Here is a 26633-nt window from a genome sequence, read left to right as displayed (position 1 = left end):
CTAAGCCACCAGGATACCACTACTACTGCTAATAATATAGAATGCACTTGGTACTTACAAAGGCTTGACTACTCCCATCACATACTCTGCCTTCACGTCCCATCCCTACACTCGGAGTTATCAGCCTCCCCTCTGGTCGGGTGGGAGACTCCTGCTGCTTGGTTTCTCCTTCCTCAACCCCCCCTCTTTCTCCCTTCTCTCCGTTTTGGCTGTCACCCATCCGCGTGCCCAGCAGTGCCTATGGAATGAATCCCTGCACTGAAGGACTGCGCTGGCCCTTTCCCTGTGATCCCATTGTCACTCCTTGTAGATGGCCAGAATCATCTGGAAACAAAAGTTCAGTCTATGAAGCTTAAGTACCTGGGTGTATTTTTTTTTTTAATGTGATGCCTCGCTACTCACACTGCCATTCCCCCAGCCCCTGCTAGAGACTCTGAGCCAGGAGGCCTATATTGATGGCCTAGAACTGGCACCCATAGTGCTGCTGGTACACCTCATAGTTCAGTTTCAATTACATCAGCAGTTACCAGACTTTTTCTTAAAGGGTCAGACAGATGGCCTGTGGTCATCTGGTCTCTGGTAGAACTACTCAGCTCTGCTATTACAGCAACAAAGCAGCCATTGGCAACACTGGTGGTAGACTGAATGATGGTCCCCAGGCATATCAAGCCCTAGTCTCTGGAACCTGTAAATGTTACCTTATTTGGAAAAAGAGTTTCCATAGATAGTGATCATTAGGGCTCTAGAGATGGGAAGATTATCCTGGTAGGTCTGAGGTGGGCCCCCAAGTGAAGTCACAGGTATCCTTACTGTGAGGCAGAAGGGTCTGACACAAACAGAAGGGCAGAAGGCAATACCACCAGGGAGGCAGAGATGGGAGCGACATGGCCACAGGCCAAGCGGATGCTGGCAGCCCCCAGAAGCTAAAAGAGGCAAGAGTCAGATTCTCCCCCAGAACCTCTGGAGGGAGCACAGCCCTGCTCACATCTTGATTTCAGTGCAGGAAACGGACTTGGACTTTTGGCCTCTAAAACTGTGAGCGAATACATGTCTATGGTTGTAAGCCACCAAGTCTGTGGCAAGAGGAAGCCAATACACTACTAAATGAATGCACATGGGCTATGTTCCAGTAAAACTTTGCAAAAACAAGTGCCTGGCCTGCAGCAAAACACAGGCTATAGTTTGTTGATCCCTGAATTAGACATTAAAAGGACTGGGAGCACAAGATATGCTATAGAGAAAAACAAAAAATACATACTAATACTCACTTGAGTTCCCTTTGCTAGAAGAAGAGATGAGGAAGAGCCAGAAAAAAACTTACATCTCTTGTCCTTGAACCACTCAAGAGACGAACCAAAACAAAACCTGTGGGAAGGTGTGAAGGGGATAGACCCTTGCATCCTCAGAGGGGCCTCAGCAGTTCCCACAGGCCTAACAGGCCTGGAAGGGTAGGGCAAGGTGAGGTGGATGTGCGTGGGTGCATGACGGACCCACCTTCGGTTGTGAATGTCCTCCAGAACACCCAGTGGGGACCAGAGTGCTCCTTTCCCTTTCTGCCTGCCTCTGGAGAGAGGAGCAGCTGCTTTGAACATCACCTCCACCCCTACCTCTTTCTTATTTGCACACAAAGAAGTGCGTGCCTGCACACATTCCCAACACACACACACACACACACACACAAACTTCTCTAGATCTGTAACAGAGGAAACTTGCATAGACACTCACCAGACACGAAGGCCACTTTTTCCTTTAGGATGGGAAGGACATCAGAAGCTTTCAAACCATCATTCCGAAAAGAGCCTGTCAGAGAACAAAACAGAAGGAATCAGAGTGAAAGGGGTCAAAAGACTGAATCCCTTGGTTCCCCCTTAGCTTTTCAATCCCCTCATGGGCCAGAAAATAATGCCCTCTCTGGGGCCCACAGCCTAGCCCAAGAGCAGGAGAGGCTCCACAACAGAAAGGACACTTTGACATGATGCCAGTCCACAGGGGTGACCAAGAGTATGCCCCTCTGGGTCCTTTTCAAGAAGAGGACAGTGCAAGTCACCCCCCTAAAATACACACAAAGTACCATGTCCTGGAAGCAAAACTACAGCCCCATTGCTGTGAACTTGAAGATGGGGGCTTTTTGGAAATCGTTTTTATACTTTCAATGCTAGCACAGTGGCTGGTACATAGTGAATGTTACACACTAGACACTCAGTAAATGCAGGTCAAGTTAACATCGAGATGGACCACAACGTCCTAAATAATTCCTTTTGCTTTTTCCTCTACGTGGCATAGCAACTGTTAGTCTTCATTTTACAGAGGGAAAAAGTGAAAATTCCCAAGTGAGAAGCAAAGCCGAGTGCAGCACCATTTTCCAGCTCTCCTCCCTTCCCTTCAGTGTCACTGCCACCAGTCCACAATGAACGACCGATGAGCGATGTCAGTTCCACGGGAAGCAAATGCACTCCCTTCTTCAGCAACTCACTCTCTGCCTAGACCTCATTTCTCCGGTGGAAAGCCATTTCTGGGGTCCAGCTGAGCTCCTGTTAGGAGGCTGGAGGCAGAGGCCTGGGGCTCACGCAGAATAGAAAATAACAGTGTGCCTGGAGAAACAGCAGCCTCAGGAAGAGAAGGACAACCCAGGCTGGTGTGAGATGTGTGGGAAGGGAGGACTCAGCTTACACGTGCACACATACAAACTCCATCTCACCGCCCCTTGTCATTTATCCTGAGTACCCCAGAGGACTCTCAGGGAGAGCCAGCCCACACGCAGAGCCCTGCAAGCTGTAAATGGAATTTCTGCTGTGTACCACCTCCAGGAACATGGCACAGAGGGACCCCAGAAGAAAGGCAGCCCTGTGTGGGCTCCGTGGGGCAGAGCTGGAGACCACAGAGACCCCTTCAAGTGCCTTTCTCCACTTGGCTTTCCCCCTTGTGCTCCCAACCCGATAATCTACAAAGGGGAGAAACGTGCTTAGCAGGATGGTCTTGCTCAAGGCATCTCAATTCCTCATCACTATTTCAAGCTTCCAAAATTGTTGGGAATTTTGGCAACACCCCAGGACTAAGATCACTGCCTAGAGAAGGGAAATAAGACAGTTGCACACTCAACCAAAGAGGAGAAGCAGGCCCAGAATGCCAGTGTCCATGGTAAGAGGTCATATGCTGGCCCAAGACAAATTTACAAAGGATCTCTGACCCTTCCATCTATTTCTTCATTTTTCACTAAATGTAGACAGTGACGCTTTGTGCTCATCAGTTGCTTCTCTTTACAAGCTGACCCAGAGCAGCTGATGCTGAAGTAACCAGCTGCAAGGCTCACTTTGAGAAGGCTGTGGGCAATAGAGGAAAAAAAAATAACACCATAAAAAGAAAGTTCTAACTATAGAACTTTTTGTACTTTCTATCTTTGTTTCTACTGATCTTTATGCTGACTTTATCTTCCAACAAAGGAAAGCTATTAAACCTCACCAGTAGAAAGTAATTAAGATCAACGTGCTGCTGCTGCTGCTAAGTCACTTCAGTCGTGTCCGACTCTGTGCGACCCCATAGACAGCAGCCCACCAGGCTCCCCTGTCCCTGGGATTCTCCAGGCAAGAACACTGGAGTGGGTTGCCATTTCCTTCTCCAATGCAGGAAAGTGAAAAGTGAAAGTGAAGTTGCTCAGTCGTGTCCGACTCTTCGCGACCCCATGGACTGCAGCCTACCAGGCTTCTCCATCCATGGGATTTTCCAGGCAAGAACACTGGAGTGGGTTGCCATTGCCTTCTCCAAGGATCAACATAAATTATTGTAAAAAATTAAAAATAGATACACAGATAATTTTTCACCATGATGCAATAAGAATAAGCTTCAGTTTCCTGGCCAAGGAAGAGTCCTATTAGACTTTACCAGCTAGACAGAGATCATCTTTAGCACATGAGTTATGTGCGTAGAATGATATATCTGCATCAAAAGTTTTATTTTCATATAAAATGTCTCCTTCCAGATTATTTACAAGTTCAAAACCAGCAAGATGCAAGCTAATGAAATATTACTGTATAATAACAATCCACATAACCCTCTTGTCTTCTAAACTCTTGTCCTGTTTTTTTCCACTGTTGTTCCTCTCCTGCTCTACCATGTTAAAGTCGCTGTAGCCTTTTCCTTCTCCAAGGGATCTTCTCAACCCAGGGATCAAACCCAGGTCTCCCGCACTGCAGGCAGATTCTTTACCAGCTGAGCCACAAGGGAAGCCCAGTAAAGTATACAAGATGGCTCTAATTTCCATACAGTTCCCAGACACGTAACGAAGAAAATGCTATAACAGAAGCAAAAGGTTACCCGTCCTGCCGCCTCCCACCTGTGGAGAGACAGAGAGAGAGCGCTTGGAATTCCATTCTACAGACCCCACTCATCAAGCCCCACCTCCTCCTTCTCCACTCCAGACTCCAAGGCCTGAGAGAAGAGGAGCAGCTTGTCCAGGCAGCTTGCAGTTATTGCTCCAAGTACATGTCACTGTCTTGGGTTGGGCTGGTCTATGATTCCTGGCAGGGGATGGGGGTCCTTTCTCTTCCCAGGCCAGAGTTCCCTCATCCAGTTCAGACCACAGCTGAGCTATCTCCTAGGTTGTGTGTCCAACCATAAGAAAACCTAAAGGGTCCAGGTTTACAAAATCCCTAACTAAAGGATAATCATTTCCAACAGCAACAAGATTTTTCACATTATAAAAGGATGTGATCCAGGGTCTCTTTAAATAAAAGTGGCCTTAGTGGTTTGAATTAGTTTCTTATTTGCCAGAAATTGAATTACAAATAACTTTTCAATAATGTATGCATTATGTAAAGCCAAGTAGAGCTAAACTAATTAGTCTAGCAGCTCAGAAGTTAGTGACCTTGCATAGAAAACCTATTTGCACCGGCTAAAGATCCTGTGTATCAATAACCCCATGGCCCCTGTGAAACCAGTTGTCATACATAATCTGTAAGAAAGGAGAACTTCACTGAACATTAACTCAAACAGAACCAATGAAATAGCAACATGTGTTCACCACTAGGTACATGTCTGCACAGACTCATAGCAAACGTTCAATACATATTTGATGACAAAATAAATATATGAATGAAATGTTAACCCTTCCTAAAGTGACTTGCACAAGGTCAGTGGCCTCATCTGTCACACCAGATGCTGGCGATCTGAGTAGATGATACCACTCAGCTGTAGTATTCCGAGACTTTTTAAACCTTTTCCTCATATTTATTGGCCTTTGAGATCCTCAGATTATTAGATCAGTATGCTTTGAAAGAACCAATTTCCTGACATGATTCAGTGCACTTCAGGAAGATAGAACAACTCTTCCTTGGCCTTCCAGTCCATTCTTCCCCAGGAATCAATTTAGAGATTGGAATCCTCATGGCACATCACGCCATTTTGCAGACAGCCAAGTTACCAGAATGAGAGACTAGTGACAAGAGAACTTCCGGGGGCACACACTTTGAAGGAGGCAGGCCTGAATGGCAAATTTTCTCTCAGATATAAAGGTATATTTGATGGCACTAATAGACTATAAACCCCAGGCCCCTTGCTACCTCTAAAGAAAGACTGGGAAGAAATAAAAGCCCCTGTGCTCTTGCAGTTACTGCAGGAAAAGAAAGAACCAGGGGGCTCCCTCATGGACCTGACCCAACATGAATGCTGCGTTTTATCTTATGGACAAAGACACACTTCGCTGGCGCTCAGTGCTAGTCCCACCCCATTTATGTCCTGCTGCTGTCAGAATTACAAGCCTGCTGTTCTGTTAATTAGCAACGTTCAAATGCTCTGCATCTATTAGGGAAGTAAAAGTTACCACTGGCATCGCCCCAGGATCTCCAGCATGGGTCTTCTCCAAGCCCCACTCTTGCCTACTCCTCACTCCAAATGGGCTGTGCTCACATTGCTGCTGCCTGCTCCTCTTCACATTTTCCTAGTCGCTGTTCCCATGCAAGAAGATGCCAATCACCCTCATCTGGCTCCCAGCCTCTGTGTGGCTCCCTGAGGCAGGAGCAGGACTGGCCGTCTGTCACGGGCCTTGTCTGTGGTTCTGTAGCTCTGGGATAGCAGGGAGTCTCTCAGGGGAGCTGGGGCATCATCTAGGCTAGCCTCCTTTAGGAAGCAATCCTGATTTCAACAAGAAACAAATAAGCCAATGTTGAACATTTGGAGGTGAAAGCTGCTCTTTATTTCCTTTTGGTTTGCAGTCACTCCCCCTTAATTTGCACTTAGAAGTTACTGTGTTAAGTATTCTAATGTTGCATCAAATGGACCCGAACCCTGTTTAGCTACTGAGACACCAAGTTGCCCAGCGCTCAGGTCTCCGTCTCCTTTCCACTCCAACCCTATGTGTCCAGGACGGAAGGCTTGATCATGGTGGCACTGAAAGACTGACTGATCCGCCACACAAAAAAGATTTGGCTTAGAGCTGAGAGTTCCAACAGCTCATTAGGCCAAACCTTAGTTTGGGCACTATTTGAACAATTTCCTATTCCCAGAGTCATTCTTTTATCAATTATTTATTGAACCCTATTGTGTGTGAGCCTTATGTTAAGCTTTGGGAATACTTTGACAAGTAAGAAATGGATCCTGCTCTCCAGGAGGTTTCCAGGCAGAGGTAAGTAGGCATGCAGATAAGACAGTGAGCTGTTATCAGAGACAGGATAACATATGTACAGAATGCAAAGGAGTCCAAAGGAAAGCCTTCTTAAGGGTGAGTCCTAACTGCTTGCTACTTAAAGTTACAAGCATTACCTACCAGCTAGAATCTTGCTAGAAATACAGAATCCCAGGCCCTACCCCAGACCTACAGAATCAGAGCCTGTATTTTAACAAGAAGTTCAGATGAGGAATACACATTATGTTTAGGAAAGTGCTATACTCTAAAGTTTGTCTTTCTATTCCAGAGTTGCCTCAGAAGCAGAGATAGACAAAAGCATCCTTTAGCCCAGTCTAAACAGAACCTCTAAAATCTGATCTAGGGCTTCTGCTCATGACCAACCCCCTACACAGGATTCCAGAGATTCAGCCATTACTCTGTGACCCAAAACTCAAATCCAGCTCTGGAATAAAAAGGCTATCCAGGAAGGCTATCCTCCTCCAGGGCACTGAGACTGGACCATGTCATATTTTTTGACGGTAGGAACTTTTATGAATAACACTTGTTCAAACTGCTCAGCATTTTGGTAGTTTAAACCACTTTCTCATGGACCAAATGCTTTAATTTCACAACAAATCTTCCTCTACACCAGGCCTCAGAACCCTCTGCCTTCCGGAACTGTTCTCAGTATCACAAACACTGTCACTGATCATATTTACAGGCCAAGATGCCATCTCTGAGACAGCCCTGGAGGACAGAGCATCCAGGCGGCTCATGCCTGTTTACCACACCTGCACTCCCACCCACGGGTACAAAGCCCTGAACACTGGGCAGCACTGGATGAGAAACAGAGGAAGGAGAGGCGCTGTCACCCTAGGGAGCCTCACACCTATGGAGAACACAGGGCTCACCCCAGGTAATTTGCTCCTTAGGAGAGGAGACCCAGTTTTTGCCCTCTAAGAGTTTTCTGCCTAATACCTAATGCCTATTTCCTCTGACACCAGAAAGCTACCAGACACAGTACAAAAAGATAACTTAGATTCTGAGATCCTGATAAAGATCCTCCCATCTTGCCTCCAACATGGCTGGCCCACAACCCCTTTAGCCTGATTACTGCTGCCATCACCCACTGAGTTACCCAAACAGAAACTTGGAGGCGTATCCTAGACTCCCCTCCATTGCAAAGATTGATTCAGTCACTTGATACTGTTGATTCTACCTCTTAAATCTTTCTCTAAAGAATCAATCCTTCTGGGCAGTTTGTTTGACCACCCCCGTCCAGTTGAGCTGTCCCTGACTATACCTTGCACTCTGTCACTCCTAAAAGGCATTTCTGTGTTTTCATTCTGATCCCCCATTAACTGCCCCCCATTCCCCAAGGGTGGGGACCATGTTTTACTTGGTGTTCTACCCTAGCGCCCAGCACAGCGCCTGTCACACGAAAGAGGCTAAAGAAACACTGAACTGAAACTGAGCACACACAGGTCCTAAGCAGACAGAGTAAGAGCGGTGAGTCGTCAGGGTGGTTTCCCCAGGAGGTGATCTTTGAACCAGATTTTGAATAAGGGAGGAGCCAAAGAATAATGCTCTGATGGGAAGCAGTACAAGCCAAGACAGAGAGAAAGGGGCCAGCAAACCGTGTGCTATAGATGAAGAGGTTGCTGGCTGAGCAGAACAGCAGGGTCAGAAAGGCACGGTGGTAAAGGGTGGGCTGTGTGATCTCGCTCTGAACCTGATCATTCTCAACAGACTGAGCTCCTGAGAAGGCCTCCAGCAAAGATGTGGCTTCAAATGCCTACAGAAGCTCCGAGAGCTGGATTGTGCTGCGGTAAGAACCAGAGCTGGTACAATCTGGCTGGTCCCAAAGGAAGGCCATAGTTCCAGAATAGAGTTGGATCCAGCAGGCACTGACTCCAACCTCCATGTTACCTCCTGTTCTGTCTTCAGAGAGACAGGGTAGGATGGGACACACAGCCCCTGCTGAGGTGGCTGGTGGGATGGGGTGTGGGGGGCGCTGGAACTCGGCATCTTTGTTATCTTCTCCCTAGCTTCCAAGATAGGCAGGAGGAATGTTTGCTTGCCAGGTGCCTCCTGGGAGCCTGCCAGGCTGGGAGTTTGGGGAAGACCCCATGAAGATACAACATGGAACGATTCATAAAGGGAAGAGACCTAAGGACATGGCTCCTCCTGTGTGGGGACTAGTTGGGTGAAAGCTCTTGGCAGAAGATGCTGTCAGTGCAGCTGGGATGAGAGGGAACCCACTGGTGCAAAGAGGTGGTGATCTTTATTCCCCTCACTGTCCTTTCTTTCCTTCCTCTTTTCCTATATTAATTCAAGACAAGGATGAGAAGGGAAAGGCTAAGAGAGATAAAGAGCTGGAAACACACACATACAGACGGAAGTGACGGTCTTGTCTCATCTTTACAGACACTAATGAGCTATTGAGGCAACTGCCTGTGGGAAACTCTTTCAGGGACTATAAATATGTTCCTTGGCACTCTCCTTAAAACACCTGCCACTGAGGCAGGAAGTGTGTGCAGAGCTGAACGGAAGGAACAAATCTGGCCGAGAAAGAGACGGAACAGCTTTGCGCCAGCAACAGACACACAGCACAGTGTGAGGATGCATTGCCTCTCCCCAGTCTGGGGACCCACTGCTCCAGCCAGGCTGACCCCCTGAAGTGTCCTTCACCACTGACACTTGCCAATGTCAGACCAGCCAGCGGCATGCTCCCACCCCACGAGCAGCAGCCACAGAGCAGTATCAGTGTGGCAGGCTCTCACCCCCACAGAACCAGGCTATAGAGCTTCGGAGAGAAGGATATTCACAAGCCTCAGCTCACCTGATCTCAATGCAGAAAGGAAGGGGGGTGGTGGCGGTGCAGAAAACAAAAGGGCCCCTCTCTGAGTAATTACTAAAATTAAGCTTTTCCAAGCAAACTGATGAGGCGTTATGCCAGAAACCGGCAAGGACGGCCAGACTGAGCCGTCTTTACACAAGGGGATGCAGAGTCTACCTTCTCTGAACTCTGGCATGCATTTGAGTGTCACTCCTCACAATGACCACTTTCTGCCCTTCTTCATCGTGAAGTGTGCCTCTTCCCCACAGTACCTTCCCTAACTCCTTCCTGACCCCAGGCTGGCCCGGCTTCCCTTCTGTCTACATCACATGGCAGGCACCCCACTGCAATGAGATCTCCACCCCTGAGTTGAGGCCTTTGTCTAGACTCTTAAGCTCTTGAGGGAAGGAACTGGGTGCTTTTCTCCACATCTCCAGTGCATGGCACACAGCTGGGGCTTAATGAGTTTGCCCAGGAACTGAATCTTTTTCATCCACAGTGCCTTCTACACAAAGGGTGCTTAGTAGCAGCTGTGCCTCTGCCTCTCCGGGCCCCACTTTGCATCTGCTTCTACCCCATCTCCATCTTTCTCCCTCTCATGCTTCACAGAAACTCTAACTGCGGCCTATCTGACTGTCAACTTCCTAAAGTCAATACTAGATATAAAGCCCTGGCTAATAGGCTACTTCTGAGGAGCAAAAATGTGTAACACTTACCATTACTAAATTAGCTCCTTTAAAGATCACTAATAATTAGCACTTTAACCATATGGGTAACACCTCTCTGAGCCCAGCTAATGAGTAAACCATTTCTGTTTATTCTTCACAAGCTTTAATATTAGCTTGAGTTGAGACCTCAGCTGCAATACACAGGTTCACTCACTCTCCCTCCCTCCCTTTCCAGAAAAGCTGCCATCATTTAATGTACTCTGGATACAAGAAAATGGCCATTTCAAAAGAAATTATATTGCTCATCACTTTTTTTTAACAGAGTCTTTTCTAACTGATCAGGTTATTTAAAGTGCTCATACCTTACAGATGGTGGTGATGGTGGGAGATTTATTGTCTTTTTGTTACACTGAGCATTACTCTTGGATGGGTCCTCAAAGTAACACAGAACATTAGCCAGAGATGAATATAAATAAGCTGTTGAACATTAGCAGCATATTTGCTTTTATACTATGTTTAGAGAGAGACCTAACAGAAGCAGAAGATATTAAGAAGAGGTGGCAAGAATACATAGAAGAACTGTACAAAAAAGAGCTTCATGACCAAGATAATCATGATGGTGTGATCACTCATCTAGAGCCAGACATCCCAGAATGTGAAGTCAAGTGGGCCTTAGAAAGCATCACTACGAACAAAGCTAGTGGAGGTGATGGAATTCCAGTGGAGCTATTTCAAATCCTGAAAGATGATGCTGTGAAAGTGCTGTGCTCAATATGCCAGCAAATTTGGAAAACTCAGCAGTGGCTACAGGACTGGAAAAGGGCAGTTTACATTCCAATCCCAAAGAAAGGCAATGCCAAAGAATGCTCAAACTACCGCACAATTGCACTCATCTCACACACTAGTAAAGCAATGCTCAAAATTCTCCAAGCCAGGCTTCAGCAATACGTGAACCGTGAACTTCCTGACGTTCAAGCTGGTTTTAGAAAAGGCCGAGGAACCAGAGATCAAATTGCCAACATCCGCTGGATCATGGAAAAGCAAGAGAGTTCCAGAAATACATCTCTTTCTGCTTTATTGACTATGCTAAAGCCTTTGACTGTGTGGATCACAATAAACTGTGGAAAATTCTGAGAGAGATGGGAATATCAGACCACCTCACCTGCCTCTTGAGAAATCTGTATGCAGATCAGGAAGCAACAGTTAGAATTGGACATGGAACAACAGACTGGTTCCAAATAGGAAAAGGAGTATGTCAAGGCTGTATATTGTCACCCTGCTTATTTAACTTCTATGCAGAGTACATCATGAGAAACGCTGGACTGGAAGAAACACAAGCTGGAATCAAGATTGCCGGGAGAAATATCAATCACCTCAGATACGCAGATGACACCCCCTTTATGGCAGAAAGCGAAGAGGAACTAAAAAGCCTTTTGATGAAAGTGAAAGAGGAGAGTGAAAAAGTTGGCTTAAAGCTCAACATTCAGAAAACGAAGATCATGGCATCTGGTCCCATCACTTTATGGCAAATAGATGGGGAAACAGTAGAAACAGTGTCAGCCTTTATTTTTCTGGGCTCCAAAATCACTGCAGATGGTGACTGCAGCCATGGAATTAAAAGACGCTTACTCCTTGGAAGAAAAGTTATGACCAAACTAGATAGCATATTCAAAAGCAGAGACATTACTTTGCTGACTAAGGTCCATCTAGTCAAGGCTATGGTTTTTCCAGTAGTCATGCATGGATGTGAGTTGGACCATGAAGAAGGCTGAGCACCGAAGAATTGATGCTTTTGAAGTGTGGTGTTGGAGAAGACTCTTGAGAGTCCCTTGGACTGCAAGGAGATCCAACTAGTCCATTCTGAAGGAGATCAGCCCTGGGATTTCTTTGGCAGGAATGATGCTAAAGCCGAAACTCCAGTACTTTGGCCACCTCATGGGAAGAGTTGAGTCATTGGAAAAGACTTTGATGCTGGGGGGATTGGGGGCAGGAGGAGAAGGGGACGACAGAGGATGAGGTGGCTGGATGGCATCACTGACTCGACGGATGTGAGTCTGAATGAACTTCAGGAGTTGGTAGTGGACAGGGAGGCCTGGCGTGCTGTGATTCATGGGGTTGCAAAGAGTCGGACACAACTGAGTGACTGAACTGAACTGATACAGGTACTCAGAGGCAGAGGGTGTGTACTGTGGAGGTTTAGACATATAAAAGGTTTACTCCATGGAACCCTCACTCTCAGCGTCTTTCCTTCTTCCCCAGTGTGCATATCAATAACATTTTAATTAATTTTACTTTAATCAGCATATTATGACTTTAGTTAAAAATGAAACTGTTGACTTGAAGAAAAGTCAGCTTAGGCCTCTGTCATTATAGAAGGCATTCAAGCAGGCATCCAAACATGAAATGGACCATCGGTAGAAGCAATGCCAGAGGGACATATTGGGCACAGACTGGACACAGGTCCACCACAGACATGGGAAACCTGAAGGCCAAAGGGAAAAACAGGTTTGCAAAATTGCAAGTGCAGCCTGATAGATGAGAAAGGCCATACCCAAAGGTCATATTGTTGAATAAACTTTAGCACATTAAAGCCCCTTCTCCCACTTTAGAGACATGCATGCTGCTGTCCTTGGTCCTGAGTTAGTTGTACAGTTGCTACTCATAGTGGCTGCTGTCCAGTCTGCCTTAGGATATATGAACCAAATGAGAAAGAGTCAGAGATGATAGAGACGTCAAGAGGTATCAGAGAGATAAACAAATACGAAAAAGTATTGAAGGGCATAGACATGGAGACATTACTGTAGAGAACTGAAAGAGTCATTTTGGGATTGTTTTCAAATAATTGCAGTAATGAAGAAAGGTCTGCATACATCACACGACAGACAGACAGACAGACACACACCTCCCGTGGAAATGAGACAGCTTGAACTCATGTCCCCCAATATTATGTGTTGGTTTCTGAATAAACTGACATAGATGGGTTGGTCATGGAAAGACTCTTAGAGTTTTAAGGTATTTTAAAATCTCTCCTTAAGTTATTACCCTAAGCTATTATCTAAACACTGTACAATTCAGCTCAGTACATACTAACTGAGCATCTATATGTGCCAGGTAAAGTCCCAGTCACTATGGGTAAAATGAAAAAAATGTAGAGTTTCTGACCTTAAGGGACTTTCAGTTTAGAGGGAGACTCAGACATGTTAACATGTAATTTTAATATCAGGTAAGAAGCATAATGGTAGAGGTACACACAAGGGACAAACATTCAGAAAATCCCAAAGGGCTAATATAACTCAAGGTATAAGAAAGTGTTTGAAGAGTGAAGGAGCAGTAACCAGAGAAGAGGCGATAGGTTATGGGTACCTCAGCAAGGTCCAGGACTGGAATGGACAGTAGCGAGTACGGAGGTCTCTCCAGTGGGTTGCAGGGAATAGAAAAGAGTAGCTAAGACATGGTGGCTTCCCTCCTACAACCCAAACCCTCTTCACAGTATCAGAGCGATCAGTTAATGTTTGCCAGAGATAAACAACAAAGTTCCCTTACAGACTTAGCATTATGAGGAGGCAACATAAGTTAGGAAATGACCAGGATCAGGGAGAGTCTGACTCATGATGCCTGATATCTCTTTAGAAAGAAGCACAACCATGTCACCAGAGGAGGAAATGGCAGCCCACTCCAGTATTCTTGCCTGGCAAATCCCACAGACAGAGGAGCCTGGCGTGCTGCTCTGTCCATGGGGTCTCAAGAGTCGGACACAACTTAGCAACTAAACTACTAATTACCACTAACCATGTCATGTGTTAAATTGGAAACCAAAGTAATCCAAATATCTCATGAAGCTAGAATTCTTCTCCAGAATATGGAAAACAAGGAACTTGGGGCAGGGGAGGGTATCTGCAAGGGGTTGCCTTGATAACCTTCAACTCTGCTCACCAGAGGACATGATAAGCTGCACATTCCAGGAGCATCTGGTAGACTGAAAGAGGCTTTTTAACCTTGCATCAAAATGTATGTGGTGGGAAAGGCCTTGAAACTCATGAAAATACATGCAATTTATTGAATATATGTCCATACATTTTTATTTTTCTGAGAATTGTGTAATTCCAGTTTTCATGAGATATTCAAAGGGTCAATGGCTCCCTAAATGGTAGAGAACTACTGGTCTAAAGCAAAGTCAAATGAGCCTACAATCTGTCTTGAGTTCTAATCAGTAAACCCCATCACCCAACACCTGTCTCACTCATGGCCCACTAACAGGGTTTAGCTGAGACACAATACAGTTGTTGGGCTTCCCTGGTGGCCCAGATGGTAAAGCATCTGTCTGCAATGCAGCAGACCTGGGTTCAATCCCTGGGTTGGGAAGATCCCCTGGAGAAAAAAATGGCAGCCCACACCAGCATTCTTACCTGGAAAATCCCATGGACAGAGGAGCCTGGTAGGCTACAGTCCATGGGGTTGCAAAGAGTCGGACATGACTGAGCAACTTCACTTTCACCTCAATACAGTTGTTGGGCTAGAAGAGAAAGTAACTAGAGAAGACAAATGATTTAGATTCCTTAGCTTGGATAAGAGGAATCTGAGGCAGATGGTAGGATGTGAAGGCTGAGTGCCAGATCCTATGTTCCAAAGATAAGCTTCAGAGATGGTTTTCTCTCATTACAGAGTTCCTGAAAGCCAGAATGAGTGAGGTCAAACACAAAATGCGTTGTGTAGGTGTCTAGGTAGTGCCTTTCCTGGATGCCTTCTTAACTGAAGATTTCCCTGGCTTCTAGCAAAGTGATGACAACTTGACCCAAGACCACTCCTAGAGCATGAGGGTTATGGTCAGAATTAGAGCTGACAGAGAGTCTACAAACTTATTTAACATGATCCCCCGGAGGCTGCATCATGGCAAGATGAGAAGGAGGCTCTCAGATGTTCCTAGTAAGGCAGCCACACCAGAACAAGCCTGGCCACTATTTGCTCATCTTGTACCAGATGGTGAGCTCTCTCAGGGCAGCACATCCTGAGAGGCAGCTCACATCCCTGAGTAAAGCACAGGCTCTGGATTCAGACAGAACTAAGTCTGACTCTCAGCTCCAGCACTTATTAGCTGTGCCCTTGGACAGCTTACTTAACATCTTTGGGCCTGTTTCTTCATCAGAGATTTAAAATACCTACCTTACAGGCTGGAGTGATGATTAAAAGAGAAAATCTATTTGAAGGTACCAGACATATAGCTGATGGTAGGTCACCATGATACTCCTCTCCTTCCTGTTCATCTTGGCAGTCCCAGCATGGGCCCTAATACATAGTAAGTGTTGACAGTGTCAATAAATGAGTTAATGAATAAGTGAATAGAGCAAATTCAGAAAACAGCAACTAAAAACTGCCTTTCCACCTTCCCACTACATACCTGTAAGCCAAGCTGCTCATACTTATCTATGTAGTTGCTCTGAATTTTTATCATTTCTTTCCCCTACCTAATATCGGCTATTTGGCAAGCACTCCAACCATTCCTGCTCCCCAAAGCCTGGTCAGATGCAAAAGAAAGTATCCCCAGTGGGAGAGCAGCTGCTGACTGAGTGCTCACCCTCTCCTTCTATGTCCAGAGAGCTATGGTCCTGGGCACCCCTTCCACACCAATCTCTATGTGCTGGACCCTGTAGCTAGCCAGCCTTGCCTTTTCTTCCCTAGCTCCTCTTCCCCATTGCTCTGGGTTCCAGATGAAGGTGTACTAATTCAGATGGCATTTCTGAGAAGTACCCCTACTGAAAACATATCCCAAAAGCAAGGCCACCATCTGAGATGAGATGGCCTTGACATCTACCTCTAGGCAGAATCTTCACAGCCCTGTGAGGAGACACAACAGCTTGGGAGAAACAAGAGGCCTGAGGGGAGTCCCTGCTCTGTGGATCTTTTCCCTGGTTGCCCTTGAGTTGTCAAGCCATTGAGTGGAGAATTCACAGAGGCAGAAAGGGCTAAAGAGGTCAGAGAGCTAGGTGTGGAGGCCAGGGGAGTGTCAAATACAAATCCAGGTGAGCTAAATCTTCAGTCCACCTGCTACATAGGATAAATGGCCCCAAGCTGCTAAAATTCTCTGTTCTGGGTGCTCTGAAAGTCTTTTCTCATTTATTCTCCAATACTTACAATTTTTTTTTTTTTCCAGTCATCTAAGCAGAATACCTCTAAGAGGCTGGGAAACCAGATCTTCTTTGCTCTCATCCAGCTTCTTAAAGAAAAGGAACCCTTAACCATGGCCAGGGAGCTGTGAGGCTGCCTTGTCCATGGACAAATGCACACCAATACTCAGAAAACAGCTTATATGCTAAGTACCAGAATCACATTAAAGTAGGGAGTAATGATATTCGTTATGGCTTCATACTATTGAAAAATCACATAAAACCTAAATGCTGAACCACAGGGGACTGGTAAAACAATCCATGGTCTAACCACTCTATGCAACCATTAAACATGACTGTACAATAATAATTAATGCCACAGGAATTGTCATGGTATAAGGTTAAGTGGGAAAGCCAGATTATAAAATGCATGCACAACCTTATCCTAATTGCATATACACTGATGAAAGTGAAAGTGAAGTCACTCAGTTGTGTCCAACTCTTTGCGACCCTGTGAACTGTAGCCTACCAGGCTTCTCCGTCCATGGGATTCTACAGGCAAGAATACTGGAGTGAGTTACCATTTCCTTCTCCAAATTGTACAACCTTATCCTAATTGTATATACACTGGTACATGAATATAAAAACCAGATACACACACACAGACAGTGGTTATCTCTGGAAAATGGGATTATGACTAATTTAATGGTTCTTAACTGTTTTTCACTGTCCCATTTTTTTTATCTATTCTTGAAATAATTGAGAACAGGAAGTTCCCTTCTTTGTATATTAATCTTTCATTTATAGGTTCCTTATATAACAATATTCATGCACTTAAAACATTTAATAATTAGATTGTGGTTATGACAGCATCTGCAACCAACATTTTAAATCAAACGTATTTAAAGTTAAGGATGGCTGTTATTCAGCTGTTCACTCTATGATGTGATTCCATGGCAAATTAAAAAGTGGCTACCATTCATCATAGATAAAGTTGTTCCATGACTGAAAAAATGAACTTCAAAGAAACTATAAAAAGAAATTTAGTTTTTCATTAAATGCCTAAGATTTGCCATATATCCAAATAAAGTTTATCTCAGGAAGGCAAGATATTAAAGATTCAAGTAAAATAAAATTCAAATAAAATCAACATGGTTTTAGATTAAAAACTAAACATTCTATCAGTTGAATAAATTTATGTTTTTAACATATGCTTAATTACTTTTACTGTAATAAAGTCAGGCAGACATGCTAGGGCAAGAAGGAATGAATTTCTAAGTACTTACTATGTGCCAAAGAGATTTTCAACTAGGCTTCTATATGGAGGAATAAGTGGATAAAAAGGGCTTCCCAGGTGGCTCAGTGGTAAAGAATACACCTGCCAATGCAGAAGATGTGAGTTTGATCCCTGGGTTGGGAAGATCCCCTGAAGGAAGAAATGGCAACCCACTCCAGTATTCTTGCCTGGAGAATCCCATGGACAGAGGAGCCTGGGGGACTACAGTCCATAGGTCGCAAAGAGTTAGACACAACTGAGCGACTGAGCATGCATGCACATGGATAAAAATAATTAAATATGTTTTTGAAAAAAGATGAATAATGGGTTGGGTTTGCCCTACTAGATATCACAATATATTTCTTAAAAACTACAATTATGAAAAAGTGGCACAGACACAAGAATTAACATACAAATGAATGGCACCTGATTCATAGACCTAATACAGATCTGACATTTAAGAACCTAATATATGATAAGAGAAGAAACTAAAGCAAATTATTAAATAAATGGCACTGGAAAAAGAGACTAATTGGAAAAGAAAAATCAAGTTAATTCTCACCCTATACACCACAATAAATTTTAGACAGATTAGAAAACCAAATCTTAAAAATGACATATAAAAAAAAACACCTTAGGAGAAAACATGGGTGAGTATTTAACTGACCCCTGAATGACAAAGAGCTCTCTAAACATGAAAACACTGAAAAAAATTAAAAAGGAAAATATGATTTTTGTCTATGGAAATTTTAAAAACTATACATCAGAGTATAAACAAAACTTAGAATGCAAATGACAAGCTGGAAAACATATTTGCAACAAAACTGACAAAGGATTAATACTATTCCCACCTGAAAAACAGGCAAAGAATATAAATACCCATTTCAAAAAGAGAAACAGCAATAAACAAGAAAAAGTGGTCAACCTAATTAGTAATCAAGGAACTGCAAACTAAACAATGAGATGTTTTGAAATCTGTCAAATTTGCAAAGATTTTGAGAAGGTGACAATCCTCAGTGCAGGCAAGAATTCTAGACTTGCCCGCTCTGTCCACACCCCTGCCAGTGCAAGTAACCTGGCTGCAACCTTTCCAGAAGGCACCTTGGTAATATGACTCATGGACAATTCTGTATACAATCAATGACCTAGTAATTCAATTCCCCTCTGGAAGCCCATCTAAGGAACTAAGAAAAAATGAGGGCAAATACCTGAGGACAAGGGGTTTCCAGCGGCACTCTTAACTATGGTCCCAAACTGCAAACAGCTTAGATGTCCAACAGAAGGGGACTAGTCAGATAAACTTGGGAGAGTTCTAAACGGAATACCAATCAGCCATTAAAATTTTTATTTTTGAGTAATTTACAATTTCATGGAAGAATGGTTATAACACATAAAGTAAAAAATAGGATACTAATGATACATGTACTATACAACACTAAGTTAAATCATATGAAATTGCTGAGGCTCAACTGCTTTTTTTACCTTCAGAAATATCAATTTGGTATGTTCCCAAATATGGCTATATTTCTGGGTTGTGAGGCTTATGATGATATTTCATTTTCTTCTTCATACTGTTCTATAGCTTTCAACATTTCTTCAGTGAACATGTATTATATTAAAATTTTTAAGCTGTATATTTATGCGAAGACCATATGAAGAAACATCCAAAACTCAAATCTGTAACAAACCACCTTTTCCCCTCTTGTCTCCATTTTACAGTTCTCTGCCTCCTTGATCTCTTAATATCCATGCTACTCATCCGTGTCTCTCTTTTAATTTATCTGCATGTTCTGTAACTTGTTCTTTGGGGTTAATCCCCAGAAAAAGAAGCAGGGCCCTAGAAATGGTCTGACCTGTTTTATCAGTCCCCTTTCCTCCAGGAAGACTCCCCAGACCAGGCATGAGTATCAAGAGATTTCTAATGCTCAGAAGTGGTCCCATGCTTTACAGTCAGTGAAGTACCACAGAAGAGGAAAGCAGGCGGCCTCCTCACTGGAAATCCTCCTAACTGTGTAACTGCCAATCCCCTAGAGTTGGGAGTGAGGTTCCTGTCCCTGCTTCACGGTAGGATCACAGAAAAAAGGTAAAAGATCACCTACAGGCTTGGGGAGAGGCCGGCAGCAGCTTCCCTCCGACAGCACAACGGTGAGAATGAGTCCATCACCTGTAGCCTGACGTCTTGCGCTCTCTATTCCTGGCACTTTTGTATGCTAAATGATGAGGACGTTTTCATGACTTGTCCTTTCCCAGAACTTCTTGACTATGCCACTCACAGAGCTCTTAGGCCCCATGGGGTGGCAGAAAGAGCATCGGACTTGGGAGTCAGATGGTCTAGGTTCACCTCGATGTATCAACTTAGCCACTTTGCCTCTCTAGTGTCTCAGGTATAAGGACATAACTCTGCTGATTGAACCCTGAACTCTAGGCAGGCACCAGTTTGCAGGGCAAACATCGGACTAGACACTGGTTAATTGTGTGGCTATGCCCTCAATCCCATTCAGGGAACATGGTTCCCAGTGTAGGGGGAGGACTCTGTCAAAATAACCAAAGTCACATCCCTGAATTCCTACTCGTGCTAGGACAAGTGGATGAGTGAAACCTGAGAGTCAGGCTCAGTTCTTCATGAAATGCCAGACCTAGTCATGTCCTGCCGCCTCTTCCAACCTCTTTCTCTTCCAACAACTGAATGCATCTTTATAACCTCTAGGGGCATAAAGAAATGGATCACCATCCGAGGGCCTTCACATCTTCACCAGTCTCCCAGAGTAAAGCATCACTTCGTCTTACCTCCCTCTCCCATGACCCTCATCCAGAAAGAACTCCTAAACGTGCCCAGCAGCTCTACAAACAGGTCCCGGCAGCGGGTTTATCAGAGACAACAACATTCCTTCTCAGAGCACTGGTCTGTGAGAAAACGTGCCCTGTCCTAGAGCACCCCATGGGAGGGCCAGAACCAGTGGCATGACACATCGAGAAAGCCCTTACAGACTGCCAGTCCTTCATTTACAAGAAAGGGAAACAGATCCAGTGAGAAGAAGGCACTCAAGGCCACACGATGAGTGGAGAAACCCAATTCCAGTCAAGCATTCTCTGTTCCATACCACACAGCCTGAAGAGTATCCCCACTATCGATGCTTAATAGTAGAATGCAAGGATGGGTAGATGACAATTCAGAGCTTTGCTCTTCAACCAGCTACATGAGGCTGTTTAAATATCAATTAATTAAACAAAATTAAAAACTCAGTCCCTCAGTCACATTTGATGTAGCTAATGGCTGTCATATTAGAGAACACAGAGAACATCGTCATCGCTGCAGAAAAGCTCTACTGACAGTGCCAATCCTTTAGATGGATAGAAGACGGATAGGTATCCCATAAGACCCATAGATATCCCATAGACCTGGGGCAAGGTCTATGTCAAGTACTCCCTTGAGATCTACTGAGGAATGCTCTCCATGTCCCCTAACCAATGACTCAGTGACTGAAAGAACAGCCCATAAAACAGTCAACAAGGGGCTCAGCCAGTACGGACCACAAGTCCAAGAAACACAGATCACCATCCAAGGGAGCATCCTGGGTCTAAGCACAGGAGTCTGTGGAAGAAACAAGTGGCTTCTGTCTCCTCACCTCTTTTTTCAAAAAGTATAATTATCAATTTTTGAAACTTGATCAAATTTTCCCATAGGTACCAAAGGTCTCAGTTACTAACCACCAAGCCTCACACAGATGCTTCTGAGCCTCGGTCACTTCGGGAGGCAGCTGTGTAGCAGGCAAAAAGAAGCTGAAAGGAGAAGAGAAATCCTCAGGTTCCCTAGTGGGAAAGTCTTCACTAGCCTCTCATTTTCAAGAGGCAGTTTGAAACCCTGCATGTGTGCTTACTTTGTAGTGTTTAATCACCCTCCATCAAGCCAACAAAAAGTTGACTGGTCATACCAGAAATCAGGCTGTCATGCTATAGAGAAAAGTCAACCTGCCCGATAGCTTTGTAAGCCCACAGTCCAACATGTGACAAGGTAAGAAGTTTCTTAAAAGGCTGGGTGAATATTCTGTCAAGAAAAAAGCCCCTTTGCAAACAGGCTTGACTTGTTCTGCTCTATTCAAAATTTGGAGTAGAAGCCGGATTAAGAACACTTTTGCCAATTAAAAAATTAGTTTTAGAAATTCAGGATGCTCAGCCTCCAGTAATGACATCCTTTAAATAAAAGATTTTATTGGAAAAAAAATTGCTTTACAATATCATGCTGGTTTCTGCCCTACATCAACATGAATCAGCCACAGGACCCCTCCCTCCTGAACCTCCCTCCTATCTCCCACCCTATCCCATCCCTCTATGTTGTCACAGAGCATTGGGCTGAGTTCCTTGGGTCACAAAGAAAATTATTACTATATAAAGTTTCAGTCATTAAAATGAGAGACATCAGCTACTTACAGAGAGCAGAAAAAGACCAGGTCCTCTGGATTTTTTTTTTTTTTAATTAAAGTATAGTTGATTTACCCCTGCATATTTTCAACACCTGAAGGTCCAACTATACATGAGACAAAGGAAAGATCTACTCTGAATTCTACTGGCTCAGTTAAGGCAATTGATACAGTTAATCTTTAGTCTTAATAAGATCTCAATGAACATTCAGTTTCTTTTCTACAGCCACTGAGAATATTCTTATTAGTTCACACTGTAGCGATTAATAATCTACTTTGCTATTTCAATTTTAAGACATTTTTTCTTATAACAATAGAATTATCTTTTGCTTTGGAGTGCCCTAGCTTCATTTTTCAGGAGGAAGATTCATCAGTGTTCAACCTCAAAAAAATGTTACTTAGTATCACTGTGCCTCACTTGTACCATCAGCAACGTGTAAGTAGTACCACCTCATAAATGTTGTTGTGAAAATTAACTGAGATGATGTGCATGTCTTTTGACTGGTTCTAAAGACTGGTTCCAAATAGGAAAAGGAGTATGTCAAGGCTGTATATTGTCACCCTGCTTATTTAACTTCTATGCAGAGTACATCATGAGAAACGATGGACTGGAAGAAACACAAGCTGGAGTCAAGATTGCCGGGAGAAATATCAATCACCTCAGATATGCAGATGACACCACCCTTATGGCAGAAAGCGAAGAGGAACTAAAAAGCCTCTTGATGAAAGTAAAAGAGGAGAGTGAAAAAGTTGGCTTAAAGCTCAACATTCAGAAAATGAAGATCATGGCATCCGGTCCCATCACTCCATGGGAAATAGATGGGGAAACAGTGTCAGACTTTATTTTGGGGGGTTCCAAAATCACTGCAGATGGTGACTGCAGCCATGAAATTAAAAGACGCTTACTCCTTGGAAGAAAAGTTATGACCAACCTAGATAGCATATTCAAAAGCAGAGACATTACTTTGCCGACGAAGGTCCGTCTAGTCAAGGCTATGGTTTTTCCTGTGGTCATGTATGGATGTGAGAGTTGGACTGTGAAGAAGGCTGAGCACCGAAAAATGGATGCTTTTGAACTGTTGTGTTGGAGAAGACTCCTGAGAGTCCCTTGGACTGCAAGGAGATCCAACCAGTCCATTCTGAAGGAGATCAGCCCTGGGATTTCTTTGGAAGGAATGATGCTAAAGCTGAAACTCCAGTACTTTGCCCACCTCATGGGAAGAGTTGAGTCATTGGAAAAGACTTTGATGCTGGGAGGGATTAGGGGCAGGAGGAGAAGGGGACGACCCAGGATGAGATGGCTGGATGGCATCACTGACTCGATGAACACAGGTCTGAGTGAACTCCAGGAGTTGGTGATGGACAGGGAGGCTTGGTGTGCTGCAATTCACGGGGTCGCAAAGAGTCGGACACGACTGAGCGACTGAACTGAACTGAAGGAGTAAACGCTAGGTGCTGGAGTGAATGAATGAAAGAATGAAGTGTCTGAACTATGTGACTGATGTGTCAGTGGACTCAGCTATACAAACCTCGAAGCAGACAAACTGCAGAAACGATTCACAATTTAAGACACTGTCATTCATGTACTGTCAGCTCCTAAGATACAATAAGTGGGAGGAAATAAGCTGCCTACAGAAAGCATGCCTTGCAAATTTAGGCTACTGCAAAGGTGAGAACATTACAGTTTTCCCATGAGAAAAAATCTTCCCTTCCACTCTAAAGTTTTATGATTGTGTATTTGTGCAAATAGGAAGAACAGTTAATCTAATAAGTTTCAGCTTTGGAGTTCTAGGATTAAAATCTACCCATCAAAATCCATATGTAGATTTGGATTTGGAAGTGTTCCCCATTTGACTTGGATCCAGGTATGTATAGAGTAATTGAATCATAATTATGTTATTGTTTCATGCTATAATGCTTCTGACATGGAAGGAAACTGGACTGAGAATCTGACGATCTGAGTTTGCTTGTGGCTTTTTCAAAGTCTCTTCCCCTTTCTGACCTTCATTTTGAACACCAGTAAAATGAACAAGCCAGGCAAGATGACGACTGAGGCCAGTCCTCCCCGAGCTGTCCTGTGCCTAATTCTGTTTGTTGTAGAAGAGATAATGGTGTGCAAGAAGATAGAGAAGCAGGCATCCCAGAGGGGAAGGGAGAACCTAAGGGTGAAAATCATCCTAGGAAAATACCATATTTAATTAATTAAAATGCATCATTAGTTTATATACCACTAAGAAAGAAGAAACTATTGCAACTGCCTGCTAATCTGAGAGATGGCAAAATGCGACAGTAAAGGGGAATCTCATAATGAAACATGGGAAAGTACTTATTACATTACTGGGTACTTATTATACTCTAGGCACTACGCTAAGTGTTTTAGATATTATCTTTATTTAACTCAAAAACAACCCTATGAGATAGAAATGTATGATCTTATATGAAAGATCAGCATTTTACAGAAGAGATGATTGATGTACAGAGGGTTTATATCATTTGCTTAAGATCCTCTAACTAGCCCATAAGAAAGGTGAGATGTGAACCTATAACTATTTCACTCCAAACTCCATCTTTTTAACCTTTTACCCTTTGAACAAGGCTGGAGCATTTGGTGCAAAGTGAAAACAAGTGTCTGATGGAGACAGGGCTGAAACACTGAAACTGTCAGGACACATTAAAGGAACTTCTTAGAGTAAAACACTTAGAACTAGAAGGGACCTTAAAGACAATGTACCACAAGCATATACTTTACAAAGAATCTAACGCCCAGAGAGGGGATATGTCATTTGTGCAGGGTTATATAGCCAGTCCGAGTGGCTTAGACGGTAAACAATCTGCCTACAATGTGGGAGACCTGGATTCAATCCCTGGGTCAGGAAGATCCCTTGGAGAAGGGAATGGCTACCCACTCCAGTACGCTTGCCTGGAGAATTCCATGGACAGAGGAGCCTTGGTGGGATTCAGTCCACGGGGTTGGCAAAGAGTCCGACACAACTGAGCAATTATCACTTTCACTTCACATACAGCCAATCAGTGTAAAAGCTAGGATAAAATTTTGCCAGGTAATAAAATCAAGCTTGCCCATCTATAACTGCCTGAATCTGGCAATTCCCATCTTTTTACATCCTAGGCATTTCCCATTTTTATACGTTGATTTCTTAGTGATTTGCCTGTGATGACATAGGCAAGTTCCTTCAGTGCTCCAGGATGCAATTTATTCAAGACTGAAATACAGAGCATTCTCAAAGCAGTGTGGGGAGGTGGACAGAGCAGGAGTGCAGGGGGTTCTAATCCCCTTAGCTCTGGAAACCCTGCAGGCTTAATTCCTCTGTCTTGTGGATTCATATGTAAAACAAGGCTAATAACACCAATCTCACACAGAGACAATGTCTACAAAGTCCTGATGGTGCATCAATGGCAGATATTTTGGCTAAGATCATTGCAATAGCTTGGGGTTTGTATTATACCCTCACCTTTCTTGGCCGTCAGTCCTTACGTGGATAATCTGTTGTGCATTTTCCAGTCTGAACTATATCTTCTTTGGCTGGATACAGTGGGAGCAGGATGACAGTCTTGACCCTTGCCTTCTCCATTTCCCTTTAAGATAATTCACCTTTTCCAAGAAGAAAACCAAAACCGTTCTCTATACTGTTCTCAAGCTTGTCTCCTGCTAGCTTTAATTTTGTTACCTGACTTGACTTTAAATTTTTGTATAAGGCCTTTAAACATCTAGCTCCTCGGAGAAGTCCCTTTCCTTTCATAATTCATGCTGCTCATCTTAAAGTGAAGGCCAATCTCTTTCCAAAGTGTGGGCAGTCCTCAAGATTTCATAGTCACTTGAAGCTCAAGGTCAAAACAACCTACGTTTAAACTTCCAACCATTGGGAATTGAGTGCCAGTACAGGAAAAGCCCCTTCCTACCTTTTCAGGAATCTTTGTTCTTCTAGTTACATATGTGTGAAAAGACAATGTGTGATAATTATGTTGCAGGCTGCCAGGAGCTAGGGCGGACCCTCAAGCTGGGAAGTGGAAACTGCCAAAGAAACTGAGTAGCCAGGATGTGGGCTGACTTAACAGTCCTACTTTCCATTTTAAAGGCACCCAACTAGGGGGAAGCATGTGCCCAGCTCCACAGTCAGCCACTCTATGGAAAGCCCAGCTGGTGAAACCAGCGGGCATAGCCAAGGCACCTCCACCTCTGCAGTGATAGACTACCTCACAAAATACATGCTTTGTAAATCAAGCATCACAAGAGCCCAAATTTCAGCTCCTGCTTTTGCAAGTCCTCGTGACTATTCTGTTCTTGCTGCTTTGTGGGACTTGGCAGTAAATGTTTGCTACAAGGATTAAAGGCTACTGGAGACCTGTGTTCAATTCCTGGGTTAGGAAGATCCCCTGGAGAAGGAAATGGCAACCCACTCCAGTATTCTTGGCTGGGAAATCCCATGGACAGGGGAGCCTGGTGGGCTACAGTCCATGGGGTCGCAAAAGAGTCAGACATGACTGAGTGACTAACACACCTAGGGGTGGAAGCCCTAAGTGCCTTTCATACCTGATGTGAAGTCTCACAACTACCCTATGAGATATATATTATTTCTGCATTTTATGGATGAAAACTAAAAGTGAGTGAAATAAAATGATTTACCCAAAGTTATAGGACTAGAGCATAGTGAACTCTATTCAATATTCTGTGACTAAAACCTGTATGAGAAAAGAATCTGAAAATAATAACTGTG

The 26633-nt window shown here is 44.0% G+C and overlaps 1 protein-coding gene across 19 annotated transcripts in view; it reads right to left on the bottom strand.

The window, feature by feature from the left end:
* KALRN (kalirin RhoGEF kinase) overlaps window positions 1-26633 on the bottom strand; it is a 699404-nt gene that overhangs the window by 492349 nt on the left and 180422 nt on the right. For all 19 annotated transcript variants that reach the window (XM_042232347.1, XM_042232379.1, XM_042232348.1 and 16 more), the window contains exon 2: window positions 1726-1800. In XM_042232347.1, the coding sequence (XP_042088281.1) occupies window positions 1726-1800 (75 nt within the window). The remainder of the gene's footprint in view (window positions 1-1725; window positions 1801-26633) is intronic.

Source organism: Ovis aries, chromosome 1, assembly GCF_016772045.2.
Source record: "Ovis aries strain OAR_USU_Benz2616 breed Rambouillet chromosome 1, ARS-UI_Ramb_v3.0, whole genome shotgun sequence".
Lineage (NCBI taxonomy): Eukaryota > Metazoa > Chordata > Mammalia > Artiodactyla > Bovidae > Ovis > Ovis aries.
This window is presented reverse-complemented; position numbering and strand designations above follow the sequence as displayed.